Source organism: Gobio gobio (assembly GCF_949357685.1).
Source record: "Gobio gobio genome assembly, chromosome: 3".
In the NCBI taxonomy this organism is placed as follows: domain Eukaryota; kingdom Metazoa; phylum Chordata; class Actinopteri; order Cypriniformes; family Gobionidae; genus Gobio; species Gobio gobio.
In genome coordinates, this window is record NC_137099.1 from 47,045,831 (window position 1) to 47,060,539 (window position 14,709).

The window sequence follows — 14,709 nt, forward strand, 5'->3', positions numbered from 1 at the left end:
AAATAGTAGTAAAAGTTTTTAGGTAAGAGTTTCCTCTTAAGCTAAGAGAAAGGGCGGAGTAGACCTCGTTGCTATGGATGATGAGATCAGTGATTGAAGATCTTAGATTTTAGATCTTCTAAGATTTTAAAATAGAGATGTTGCCATATTAAAATGTAGATTTTAAAATGTAGGCTGAGTGTATATGTTCAGCTAATTGTCAGCCTCTTGCATGTCAGCATCTCGAGAGATTGCAGAATTCAAGCGACAAATGTTTTATAAACAAAGTTTGGGAGGAGCGAGTTCAAATGGTCTAATCTAATCAGCTCGAGAGGAGACATACAGTCAAACCAAAATGTTTTCAGACACCTTCAACATGTGCACTTATTCGTGTCTCACAGTTTGGGCATCCAAGAAATGCACACTTTAGCCCCATTTTGATCAAGACCTAAAGCACAATCAATGTAGAATTCAATGTCTACGTATCTATGGGAATGCCGGCTCTACGTGATATTCTCGCGCATGCGCCAATGGTGCTCTGTGAGTTCGCGTCAGAGGCCCAGACGGAAGACAAGAACTTGTTGAATATAGTCATTTTTTGTTTTGTTTTTGCACAAAAACTATTCTCGTCGCTTCATAAAATTATTGTAGAACCACTGTAGTGAGATGGACTTTTTAAGAGCGTCTTTAGTACCTTATATGGGTCTTGAGAAAGGAAATGTCATTGCTGCCAATGGAGGCCTTTCTGAGCCATCGGATTTCAACAAAATTATCTTCATTTGTGTTCCGAAGATGAACAAAGGTCTCACGGGTGTCGAACGACATGAGGGTAAGTAATTAATGACAGAATTTTCATTTTTGGGTGAACTAACCTTTTAAGAACACAATTAGATAATACAAATTTAGGTCAACCAGTTACAGAGCAAATTTGTTCAGTCTGTGGTTTAAAAGGTTGCATTAGCAATTAAAGAAAAAACACTTAAGCAAAACATGGCAGGTCAAAGTGTCTGAATAAATTTGGTCCCAAATTTGTATTAATTTTACTGGTAGTCCACTGTATGAAGATTTTTTGGGTATAATATGTCACAGTTTACTTTATTTTGCTATCCTCACTTATGGAATAGTGCACCCACTAGTAAAAAATTATATCTGGTGTCTGATTAATTTTGGTATACATACACATACAGACATATATATATACACATACAGACATATATATATACACACACACACACACACACACATACTAGGGCTGGGCAAATTAACACGTTAACGCGGGCGATTAATTTTTTCAGCTTAACGCATTAAAAAAATGTAACGCAAATAACGCAGCGTCCGTTTTTATATCCATTTTTGCCTAGCGTTTTACATGATCAAGCTCCTAATCATGCAAATGCTTCCAAGCGCGACAAGACACAAGAGAACGCACTGTATGTCAATGTCCTGTCTCTGTGTGTGTGTGTGTGTGTGTGTGTGTGTCAGTGTCCTGTCACACACACACACACACACGCGTCCATCGAGTTCTCTTTTGCTCTTGAACAAACAAAAACAACGACACAGAGAATTTTGAGTATTCTCATATTAGGAGTCTTAAATTAGTTAAATAACGTCTTAAATGAACTTAAAGAGTTCTTAAAAGGAAATGAGATGCGCGGGACAGCGTGTCAGATCTGCGTCATGTTCGGCAGCGGCCGTTCTTAAAGTGACAGGAGCACTGATGATGCCTGTCATTATTGTTCATCAAAGAACAAAAAAATGTCTACATTGCTAGGGATCCCTACTCTGGGTTTGTGAAAGCAACAGCCACAGGTAATCAGACATTATTTTCTTTTTTATTTACAAATTTATTTTCAAAGATTTATTTTTGGTGTTTTGCCTTTTTATTATGATAGGACAGTGAGTAGACAAGAAGCAAAGTTGGAGAGAGAAAGGGGGGGGACAGGATCGGGAAAGGTCCACAAGCCGGAACTCGAACTCGAGTCCCCCGAGCTGCCCATAAGACTATCAGAGATGATGATGGGAAATTATTTTTTAAACCGCAATGTTTTATTCTCCCTCATTCAATGCATTTTGCCTGTACATTAATAAACCTTTGTTATGTAATCGCAGATTAAAATCTATCAATCAAACTATTCATTGCCTTTATAAATTAAAAGCTAAGCACCCAAGGCTCTATATCTTAGGAGTCCTCCCGACTGCTTCTAACTTTCCACAGATTTAGGAGCTGGTTTTAGCACTAAAATACTTTGTGAAGTACTCTTAACAAAAATTTAAGAGACCTAAATTAGGACTGACAGCCATTATTTTTAAGAGTTTCTCCTAAATCTGCAAGTTAGGAGCTACTTTTAGCCTTAAGATGTTTTGTGAATACGGCCCCTGAACATTTAAGGACACTATAAACCTGCTTCCACACTGCAGTGGAAATAAACCGTGGGCAGTTTCTGAACAAGTACAAAATATTTTTGAGCCTCTTATAAAAAAGATATATACGATGAGCAATGCACTCTGTCATCTACAGCAGCCCATTTCGGTACAGCTTGTGTAAGATATCCTGCGAGTAACTTAAACAGGAGTTTTAATGTGGGTGGGTGTAACCCCACTTCCACTCCCTCTCCCAGCTTATCTAGAGTCAGAACAGAGAAGAGGCAGCTTCCTGCATCCTCAAAGCAAGCAAATGGATGAGATGAATCACTTGCATTTGACTCATGGTTCCTCAACACGGCAGCTGTGAGAGGTTTTTCTGCTTTCACTTACTCATCTTTAACGCTGTCTCAGTCACAGGACACCCCATGGCCCAAGACTATTTTACTACTGAACAGCTTTTGCTGGTAATTTTAGTCTGGCAGATGGATGGGTCAAATTTTTGATGGCATCTGATGTCTCAAAGATTTTGGGCGATGATTCCATACCTGCAGCTTGTTCACCATTTCGTCAAAGAGTTTTCTGGCCTCTGGGCTGTTAGGGTCTTCAAAGTAATCTTCTATACCGATTTGGACTACAATAGACTTCAGGTTACGACACACACCTGTGAAGAGAACGGAGCAGGGAGTGAGTAAGGGAGCGAGGACAGAGGGTAATTCTACAGGAAGTGTGGGAGTATTTCATGCCATTCATAGCTCCAAATCTAAAGATACTACCATATCACACAGTTTTTCTACAACTGTGGACACTTTATAAGTATAATCTGAAATTAATTTAAAAAACAAAAGAATATTCGTTATCATCTTGATTTCATACAAGTGCCTCTATTATGCTTTTTCGAATATTACCTTTCATATGGTGTGTAATATAGCAGTTTGTGAATGTAAAAGGTCTGCAAAGTTTTAACGATCAAAGTCTACAACAAATAAAGTTATTGTCTCCTAAAAAAGAAATAATTGATTCTGAACTGCTGAAACAAGTCGTCAGCAATTCCATCTCTCTTCCTGTTACATACCTAAATAACAATGTAACAAATTTTCATAATGCCAGTCTATGGTCTTCATTGGCTGCCCACAAACGATGTCTACTTTGACCCGACCTCAAATACTATAGTTGTAGCTGAGGCCTGGAAGAGTTAGGTTAGTGTTGTCGAACATGTTGAGAAGACAATATTTTTCAGCGCTGCGAATTCACTTTGCTTAAGGAAGAGGACTCGCGCTGGAATTAATACAAGCCAGGATAGTCATTTGACAAGGCATCTAGTCAATTTGTTAAAATAAAAAAAAAACCTTTACTGTAAGTTACTGTACAAACAACATATTTATGCGCTACCCAGCTTGCTGTTTACAGTTTGTGAATCAAATGGAAGAAGCTATCATTGTAAAATCATACGGTGACGCATTACAATGATTAAAATATGTTCAATGCTAAAAACAAAGCTGTGACTGCTGACGTTATGAGTTAACGTGTAAAGTTCATGTTATATGCTAGCTCACAAGTAGGCTGAAGTTATAGTACTGACGTTACGTTTTGCAGGTCTTACTGAAAATAAATACTAAATTTACCACTCAGAAACATCCATTTACAATCTCAAAACAATTGGTTGTTCCTCAAAATCTGCATCTTCGTCAGAAACAGGATCAAACATATAAGGTTGGATGCATAATCTCTCCATTTTCATGATGGACAGTGTTGATCTGTTTGTTGTCACTGAAGCTACTGAAATCAGCCGCAGTGAAACAGCCAAGCAGAGCAGAACTCTACATTAATATGCATGACCCTTCCAAATAAGGCAAAAACAGACCATTTCATTCTAGGGACAATTTCTGGGGTTGTAAATGGACCTGTAAAACAGTATCTGGACAATTTTGACCCTCTATGTAGATATCAGAGAACAATTTAAAATATTGTTTCAACTCATTCTAGGGCACCTTTAAGTTTTTTTTACCTTGGATGCATGTAAACCTGTTTTAGGAGACCTCCAAAACAAAATTAGGAACCTTTAAAATAGCATAATAGGGGCACTTTAAATGCTAATTATTAAAAATGTAAATTATATAATATATTATTATTTTAATAAAGCATGATTTATAGCTCTTCTTTTGACATTAGACATTAGACATTATTCTTCTTGTGTTTGATTGATACTTGGTTTAGATGTAACCATGCACAAATAGAATTATTCTCCAATAAAATTCTAAACAATAATAATGAATCAGAATGGACTCACTATTGAAGTGAAGCAGGGCTTTAGGAGTAACAGGAGTGGAGGTGAGCACCAGCATCTCCAGACCCTTCAGTCCCTCTCGGCACATCTCAGCAGCCACTTCCTGATTTATTTCACTGACGTGATCCAACTCAAGCACCTGCAGCCTCATGCAGTTCCTTGCTGAAGGTATATACACACAAACAGGGTCATTACAGACTTTGTGGAGAATGCAACAAAGAATATATTTTGCCACACTGGTAGACGACTGCATTACTGATGGTGTTAAAGGAATAGTTCACCCAAAAATGTATATTCTATTCATCCTAAAAAAGAGAACATGAGAACTATATTTAGGTGAATACAGGAAGAGAACCTAAAGTAGTGCACATGTATTATTAACTAAATTCATGATGTGTTTAGTGAGCTTTGTCATTTTGAACTGGACTGGAAAAAAAATAACTGAAAGGTGGATTGAGAAAAACATGTAAAATAACCAATTCAAAAATTCAAAAACAATTTCAGTTTCAGTCTTCTGAGTGCTCTATGAAAAGCTTAGATGAAGCCTTGTGATTTCGAAAGGTCAAATCCATTATATTCTATCTAATGAAATGGTACAGTAAAGTAGGTTAAAAAAACCCAAAGCATTACAGAAAATAGCTATTTTTTTCTTCTTCAAAACATTTCTTTATAGTAGAATGTGCCCAGAAGCATGTTAAAAGTGTCATTTCCGGTGTCTCTTTGTCCCAGTTTTCAATGTGAATAACAAGTTCTTGTCTATACTGGATAGATAATAGGGTTGAGTGATGTTGCCTTGTAATGCTGATCTGAAAACAACTGTATGGTTAGAATAATAACTATTATACGCATCATTTTTTTAGGGATCCTGGTGCTAAATCAGAGTTTTGATATATGGTCAAAACAACTATATATAGGCTGACCAAGACTGCATTTATTTGACCAAAAATACAGTATAAACAGTATTAGTGTGTATAACTGTATTCCATTTTTATATACATTTTTACATGTATTCCTGTGCCCGCAAAGCTGAATTTTCAGCATCATTACTCAGTCTCCAGTGTCATGTGATCCTTCAGAAATCATTCTAATATGCTAAACATTTCTTATTATTATCAATGTTGAAAACAGTTGTCCTGCTTAATATTTTTGTGGAAACTATGATAATTTTTTTCATGATTCTTAATGAATAGAAAGTCTTTACGGTCTACTTTTAAAGGTGCTCTATGTAATTTGCTAGACTGGACGCCAACCGAACTTAGCCCCGCCCACAACATTTGAGGTCGGGAAGTTCGTTCTGGACTTGATCAGTTGTGGAGCAACGATGCTCGAACCAGAGCTGTTCGGACCAATCAAATTGTCAGGGCGGCCTTTATTCGATGAAGGACAGATGATCAACATTAACGTAAGCATCCACGTCACCAAAGAACAATTGGGTTGAATTCGTTCTAATCCTAAACGGAGAACTTGTTCGTATATATATGCATTCACCTTTACTATTTCTCTCAAAAATGATATCTGTGTTGGTAAGTACTCGTGTATCCTTAAATTCGGTTTTACAACACCGGCAAAGATCGTTTACACTCATCTTCTTCTTCTACTTCTTCCAGCGTGTGTGCAGTTGAATTCTGTTGACAACTATGTGTCGCTCGGCTCAACATACGTCACTTACTCCGTTGCTCTGATTGGTTTGTAGGTCAATCCAATTGAGTGCAGAGGCAGTTTTTTCCCAGGTTCGGTTGAAACACGCCTCATAATCACAGCCCAATGGAGCAGTATCAGACTCTGATTCTAGATATTCTGACTAGAATCTGAGTATGACGACGTCAGTAATTTGCTGCACTTTAGCATAAAAATAGCATAATACAGCAGGGGTTTTCAAACTGGGGTCCGGGGACCCCCAGGGGTCCTCCAGAAGGTTCTAATGGGTCCCCAGAAAATTTAAGAGAATAAAAAGACAAAGCAAAAATGGATTAAGTCTACCGAACATTCTAAATGTTTCTCTCCTTTCTTGCCGTGTACATACTTTCCAGAATTGTATATGTTTGCTTTGTATCTTTCTAGTGAGTTTTTCTCACTATAGCCCCATTTTCAAGCAGTATTGTTTTCACAGTACGTAAACTGCTTACATGGATTTATTGTGAAAGTTTCTTATAGAAATATTTTTTTTCTGGTTTATACTTCTTCAGGTTAATACATCCAACATTAAGTATGACCAATTTAAGTTCGGAAACAATGTGTTGTATTTATAATGTCCCACTCACTATTTATCTAACAGTTTACAATGTCTTTTTCATACATAAAAATATATAGATGGAATTTAGGTAGGGGGTCCCCCATAAAGGTTCATCATATTTGGGGGTCCTCAGCATCATAAAGTTTGAAAATCCCTGTAATACAGTACATGTTTGCAGAGTTGTATGAAACATGCTCAAGTTCAAATGCTTGTTTCTCTGAAAAACCATGTTAATTTGAAATGTGCGTCTTGTGTCTGAATGTCTGTTTTTGTTTTGGTCTGTGTGATCCCGCCCACTGCCATTTTACCCAATAGTATTTCCACACCTTGGGTTGCCAGTTGGCAGAAAACACAGTGATGGTAGCCAGCAAACGAACTGGGTCGGAGATTGCAAATTGTACCAGACGGAAATAAAACATTGCAAATGTATACATTAGCTGATCAACTTATACTGTAAGACTTTCCATTGTCAACTACGCTCGTTTCTGTCATGTGCCCTCAATCTGGCGACCCACGTGAGCATCCAGTCTGAGGAGGCAGAGCAGGACAAAAAAACAAATCTCCAATATTTTGAATTTGGACTACAGTACCAAGTTCAACCACTAGCTGTCAATATTACACCTTTAGAGCACCTTAAACAAATTAATGTATTCTTGCTGAATAAAAGAAAATGTTCTCGCTCACCCAAAGAAGCCAATCCCTGTATGCCACAGCCAGCCCCGCCCACGCCCAAAGCTCGCAGGTGTGGCCAGCATCTGCCAATGGTCTGCAAGCACCTGTTACTGAAGCGTGCTGGCTGCTGACTGCACAAAGACAATTTATATTTAAAATTATTTACATTCAACTTTTTTTTTTCTAATGTCAAATACAAATGCTCAAAAATAAAAGCTATCAAGCCATGTAGAACCACTTTTACAAAAATCTACAATTGCCTTTGAAACAATTGACGGTGCATTTCGATCTTACCATGGATGCAAAGGCGCCACCTGTAGTGAGATTATGTCTCTGCAACCAGCTCCTAATGCCCAGATAACCTCCTGTCCAACAGGGTCTGTCGCACTCCTAAAACATAATCGATAAAAGATAAATGTTCTTTCTCTGTCTTTGCAAACCCTACTTTGACCTGCCAACAGGAACTAAGCAACCAAATACATTAATTGACATGTTTATTTCTACTCTGAGCTGCACTGCCCTTTGGAGATAATTATAAAAGCTTTCTGGCTAATATATGTATGCATTTTATTAGTAAAAAGTCAAAACCACAAAAGTACAGGAACATGGTGATGGGGAAATGAGATGGGAGGAAAATTTGTACTTCAATGCATTTATGTTTTCTCACAAAACTATTGAGTTCCCCTGAGAAACTTCACGTTCTCTCACTGTGAAAAACTATATTTCAAGCGTGAGAATGCAAATGTTTTGCGAGCGAATGCAGTTTCTTGGGGGAAGACAATACTTTCACGAGAGAACCCAAACATTTTTTGAGCGATTGCAAAAGCAATGAAATTCCCTTTTTCCTCCCATCTCATATCTTTTCCCATCACCATGTCCCCTTAGGGACTCCATACTTTTATGGTTTTGACTGTGTGCTTATAAAATTCATACATATATAGGCCAGAAAACGTTTTTAATTATCTCGAAGGGCAGAGCAGATCAGAGTAGAAATATACATGTTAATTAATGTATTTGGTCGCTTAGTTCAAGAACACAAAAGCATTAAAATATAATTGTTCCGCCCATCTTTAAAGATCACCATGTCCCTTTAGGGGCTCTGAACAAAAATGAGTATCTTATTACAAGAGAAAACTCATTGTTGTGACCTTAATGCCCTTAGTTAAGCTGAATAATATGTAACTGAAGTCTATGGGTCATTGCAAAATAAACCCCAAAAGGATTTTTGTATCCTTAAACATCATCCAATTTATGACTGCTATGATTATGATTGCTTACTGAATAGCTGAATAGACATGAACAATTCATTCGAATCTATATTATTTTAATCACAGCTATGCAGTAAATCTGACTGCAAAGTTTTGCAATTAACCATTAATCAGAATGGAAGTGTATCATGAAAATTGTGCGCTAAAATGAAATTGGTATACTAAGCAGTGCTCCCTTGTGGACCAACCTGTATGTGACAGCCTGTAGAGCCCTGCAATAACAGCTCGCCAACCACAGAGAGCGATCAGTCAACAGATTTGGACAATGAGACACCTTCAGGATGAGCAGATTAATGCCGGTAGCTTTCAACATAGCCTCCAGACCCTCCTCTAGACAACCACTAAACAAAAAAAGAAAGATAATCTATTAATATTTCAGTTTATGACTACAGTCACCAGACATCGTAATAAATTTAAGACCTGCACTGTAAAAAATAAATCCGTGAAATTACGGAAAAAGTACTGACAGCTTATTACCTGGACATTATCCAGTAATTTTACGTTATAATACATTTCCGTTGACCCTAACATAGAATGCATTGAAGTTCAAAATTCTAAATGTAGGTAAACCACCTGTAAAAAAATAAATACGGAAAATTCCATTAAATGAATACAGTAAATTGTTCCCAATTTTGTGTGATTTCAATATCCTGGGTTGCCATTTGGCACAATAATTACTATTATCTTTAATTTGACGGCTGTTAATAAATGTTTTATGAATGGTTTGTCTCAGATATTTTAATATAAAAAACAAGCTTTCTGCTTTACAGGTTTAGTCCACCCAAAAATAATAATTCTGTCATAATTTTCTCACCCACATGTCATTCCAAAGCCGTAAGACTTTCGTTCATCTTTTGAAAAGAAATGAAGATATTTGAATGAATTCTGAGAAATTTCTGTCCCTCCATGCTACCACTTTGACGCTTCAAAAAGTTCATAAAGAGATCATAAAATTGAGTGGTTTAGTCCAAATTTTCGGAAGAGACACGATCGCTTTATATGACCAACAGATTGAATTTAGGCTTTTATTCACATATAAACATTCATCAGCAAATATAAAGTGAAGCTCAACTGTACTGGCATTGACGCGTGAGAATGAACCTCATTGGTTCTTGTGGAAGCTCTAACTGCATAACACACGAGAATGAACTTCATTGGTTCTTTCACGTCAAGCGAACATGCTTGAGCTTCTGGTAAGCATATCTGAAGTGCGCGTTGATGAATGTTTATATGTGAATAAAAGCCTAAATTCAAGTTCATCATATGAAGCCATCGCGCCTCTTCAAGCGCTCAATACATGTAGATTAGTTTTACAATCTTTTTAAAGCATCAAGTGGTAGTTGCGTAGCTGTTAATGGAGGGACCGAAAGCTTTCATATTTCATCAAAAATATATTAATTTGTGTTTCGAAGATGAACAATAGTCATACGGGTTTGGAACGATATGCGAGTGAGTAAATGACAGAATTTTCATTTTTGGGTGAATACTTTTCAATCCAACCAATATTAAAATTCTTAATGCAGAAAAAAACCCTGCAGATTTCTTTCATGAGGTTTTCGACTGGCACTCTGGTTGAGGTGATTTAGCAGAGCAATTAACAGGCCGCTCATTCTGTTCCCTTCTCACACTGGATCTCTGAACAAGCACTTCACAAGTGTCAGACTGTGTGAGTGAATGAGTGTGTATCTGTTTGGTGTGAAAGAGTGATGAGAGGATCAGGGAAGAGCGCAGAAGGCAATAAAACAGCGACAAGAGGAGGAGGAGGTGCGTGGAGCTCTGGGAAGGCAGTAGCCACACACACAGCAGGGTCAGTATGGTACAGTAAACAGCAGGCGCAGTGGGAGACCGTGTTACCGTGTGCTCTTCAGATATTCCTCCTTTGTTTCTTTTTTCCCCCTCTGCCGGGGCTTTAGGTTCTGGAGGATGAGGGAATGCGTCTGAGTGCACCACTGAGACAGAGTGCACAAGAACTAAACAAACATAGTGAGAGACAGAGTTAGAGAGCTTGGCCTTTGTCAGGACTTTCAACAGCCAAAATACATGGGCAGCAGGTCATTATTATTATGCATCTCATTCAGATCTGTTAAATGTCTTTTGGGTTATTCCTACAATGTAGTACATTTCCATCATTGATTTTTCAAATTGGAAATCACATTAGTTTGTTTACTTTTACCACAATATTACACATTTTAATTATTAAATTTTTCAGAAAAAAAAAAAAATCACGTACATAAGTATTGACAGCCTTTGCTCAATACTTTGTTGATGCTTCTTTTGCTACAAGCTTGGCACACCTATTTTTGGGCAGTGTCTCCCATTCTTCTTCGCAGGACCTCTCAAGCTCCATCAGGTTGAATGGGGAGCGTCGGTGCACAGCCATTTTCAAATCTCTCCAGAGATGTTCAATCGGGTTCAACTCTGGGCTCTGGCTGGGCCACTCAAGGACATTCACAGAGTTGCCCCGTTGCCACTCTTTTGTTATCTTGGCTGTGTGCTTTGGGTCGTTGTCCTGTTGGTCTGAGGTCCAGAGCGCTCTGGAGCAGGTTTTCATCAAGGATGTCTCTGTACATTTCTGCATTCATCGTTCCCTCGATCCTGACAAGTCTCCCAGTTCCTGCCTCTGAAAAACATCCCCACAGCATGATGCTGCCACCACCATGCTTCACTGTAGGGATGGTATAAGCCAGGTGATGAGCGGGGCCTGGATTTCTCCAGACATGACCATTGCCATTCAGGCCAAAGAGTTCAATCTTTGTTTCATCAGACCAGAGAATTTTGTCCTTCAGTTGCCTTTTGGCAAACTCCAGGTGTGCTGTCATGTGCCTTTTACTGAGGAGTGGCTTCCGTCTGGCCACTCTACCATACAGGCCTGATTGGTGGAGTGCTGCAGAGATGGTTGTTCTTCTGGAAGGTTCTCCTCTCTCCACAGAGAAATGCTGGAGCTCTGTCAGAGTGACCATCAGGTTCTTGGTCACCTCCCTGACTAAGGCCCTTCTCCCCTGATGGCTCAGTTTGGCCGGGTGGCCAGCTCTAGGAAGAGTCCTGGTGGTTCCAAACTTCTTCCATTTACGGATGATGCTCATCGGGACCGTCTATGCCGCAGAAATGTTTCTGTAACCTTCCCCAGATCTGTGCCTCGATACAATCCTGTCTCAGAGGTCTACAGACAATTCCTTGGATTTCATGGCTTGGTTTGTGCTCTGACATGCACTGTTAACTGTGGGACCTTATATAGACAGGTGGGTGCCTTTCCAAATCCTGTCCAATCAACTGAATTTACCACAGGTGGACTCCAATAAAGTTGTAGAAACATCTTAATGATAATCAGTGGAAACAGGATGCACCTGAGCTCAATTTTGAGTGTCATGGCAAAGGTTGTGAATACTTATGTACATGTGATTTTTTTTATTTTTATAAATTTGCAAAGATTTCAAACAAAATTTCAAATTGTCATTATGGGGTATTGTTTGTAGAATTTTTAAGGCTGTAACATAACAAAATGTGGAGAAGTGAAGCGCTGTGAATATTTTCCGGACAAAAAATACATTGAGAAAGCCAAGGGAAATTCAGACTGATTTCATTTTAACATTCACAGTGAAAATGAATTAATAGTTAATTCATTCATTAGCAGTTTGTCTATTTAAACTGAAAAAAGTGGGCGGTCAGTGCCCAAATGTAACAGGAGTACTACTGTAAGCATGTTTGTGTGAATGGTGTTAAAGACCTTCGAGGAGATGCGAGCGTTCTCCAGCAGAACTCTGGTCCACACCGCTGGGTGACGAGCCACAAACTTCCAATCCCGGCACACCTCGGCTGCCCGCAGGAGTGTCTTCGTATCCAGGTAGGTAAAGATACAGAAGAGAGCGGCCCGCATCTTCAGCACCTCAGGACTGATCACCTCATTGATTTTAGAGGGGCTTTTCTCATGGCGGCAAGACTTGTATCCCCCTTCAGAACGACCTGGTGACAGGAAGAATAAGAGATAAAGAAGACTTGCTTGACAGCCGTAGTCACCACTAAGATTCACTGCATATAAACAGAAGACATTTACCAATTAGAAAATCACATGGTTTTCAAAAGCACATAGCAAAATATGACTTTTTTTATTTTTATTTAGGGTGACTCTTTAACTGGCTCCATGTACGTCCATATGGTGGCGCCACAGTCAAATAAAAAAAGGACAGTTCTGAGCCTCAGTTCACTTGTCTCAGTGCCTCCCACAGGTTCTGAACATCTTCCAAATCATACCATCAGCAGGCCATTTCTATCTCACAGCTCCAGTTTGACAGACACAGGTCTCCTGAGTCATCCACAATTTGTTGAAAATCTAACGAGATTGAGACTGAAGAAAGGGGTGCTGGCAGCATTCGCCTACATTTTTAAGACACTCAGAATCTAATAAAGCAAAATCTGCCAAAAGTTGTGACTCAAACAGGTTCTCAAATAACTGGGTTCTAATGGTGCTGACAGAATGGAGCTTGGCCTTCTCCTGGCCATGGCATGGGTATGATTGTGTACTGTATGCATACAGTTAAAGACAAATGCTAGCAGTAGAGGATTCTCTTGGGATAAACTAACCATGACTGCTGGTCCAAAACCAAACATCAACTAGCAGTAAGATGGGAAAAGATGACTCTGGATCAGTGGATGCAGGCAAGTTCATCCCACATTGTTTGCTGCAGAAAAAAATGTCTTGATTTCTGAAAGTATTACACAATTTAAAATGTTTTAATCAACAAAATCAATAAAAATACCAAAATATCAACTTTTAAATACAAATAAATAGAGTAATTTGTGGAATAAATGGTATTACATTATATTAGTATTTAAAATGTGTTCATCCAAATGTGCAAAAAAGTATTTGATGAAATAATCAATTAAATACTACAAATATATAAAATAATAATTAACAAACATGTATTTTTTTATTATTAAAAAATACTCAAGTGTAATTGTGAAAAAAAAGTGTTAAATTATACTAATATTACATTTAATTTATTTTATAAAATGATCCATTAAATAATAAAAAAATATATAAATTAATAATATATATATATATATATATATATATATATATATATATATATATATATATATATATATATATATATATATATATATATATATATATATATATATATATATATATATATATATATATATATATATATATATATATATATATATATATATATATATATATATATATATATATATATAGATATATAGATATATAGATATATATATATATATATATATATATATATATATTTATTAATTTATTTAAATTGCATTCATATCCACATTTAAACTAAACAAGTTTGCACTTAAAAGGATAGTTCATCTAAAAAAGAAAAAATTGTGTCATCGTTTACCCTCAAGTTTTTTCCAAACCTGTATGAATTTCTTGACATTCTTCAAAATATCTTATTTTGTGTTCAACAGAAGAAAGAAATTCATACAGGTTTGGAACAACATAAGGTTGAGTAAATGATGACAGAATTATCCCTTTAAATAGTGGGATTGGAAAAGATGACTGTTTATCAGTCTGGCAACTTTATCCCGCATTGTTTGCTGCAGAGAAAAATGTTTTGAAATTATAACACAATTTAAAATGTTTTATTGACATTATTTTTAGTAATAAATGGCACAATAATAATTATTTATAAAAATATGTAGTTTAATTTGTGGAATAAAAAGTTCTGAATGTTCATCCAAATATGTAAAAATATTTTATAAAATAAATGATAATTTAAATAACAGATACATATAACTACATATATATTATATATATATATACATATACATATACATATACATATACATATACATTTATATATTAGTGCTGAGAGTCGATTAAAAAACAACAACTAATTAATCAAAAATTTTCTGTAATTAATCGCACGTTT

At 37.0% G+C, this 14,709-nt stretch overlaps 1 protein-coding gene across 1 annotated transcript in view; it reads right to left on the minus strand.

Annotated features, from left to right (window-relative positions):
• The window catches only part of fbxo41 (F-box protein 41), a 76,998-nt gene that overhangs the window by 4,088 nt on the left and 58,201 nt on the right, over positions 1–14,709 (minus strand). The window contains exons 6-12 of the mRNA XM_079813001.1: positions 12,525–12,760; positions 10,655–10,770; positions 8,989–9,141; positions 7,827–7,922; positions 7,545–7,663; positions 4,631–4,789; positions 2,889–3,004 (exon numbers count right to left, since the gene is read on the minus strand). Of these exons, the coding sequence (XP_079669127.1) occupies positions 2,889–3,004; positions 4,631–4,789; positions 7,545–7,663; positions 7,827–7,922; positions 8,989–9,141; positions 10,655–10,770; positions 12,525–12,760 (995 nt within the window). The remainder of the gene's footprint in view (positions 1–2,888; positions 3,005–4,630; positions 4,790–7,544; positions 7,664–7,826; positions 7,923–8,988; positions 9,142–10,654; positions 10,771–12,524; positions 12,761–14,709) is intronic.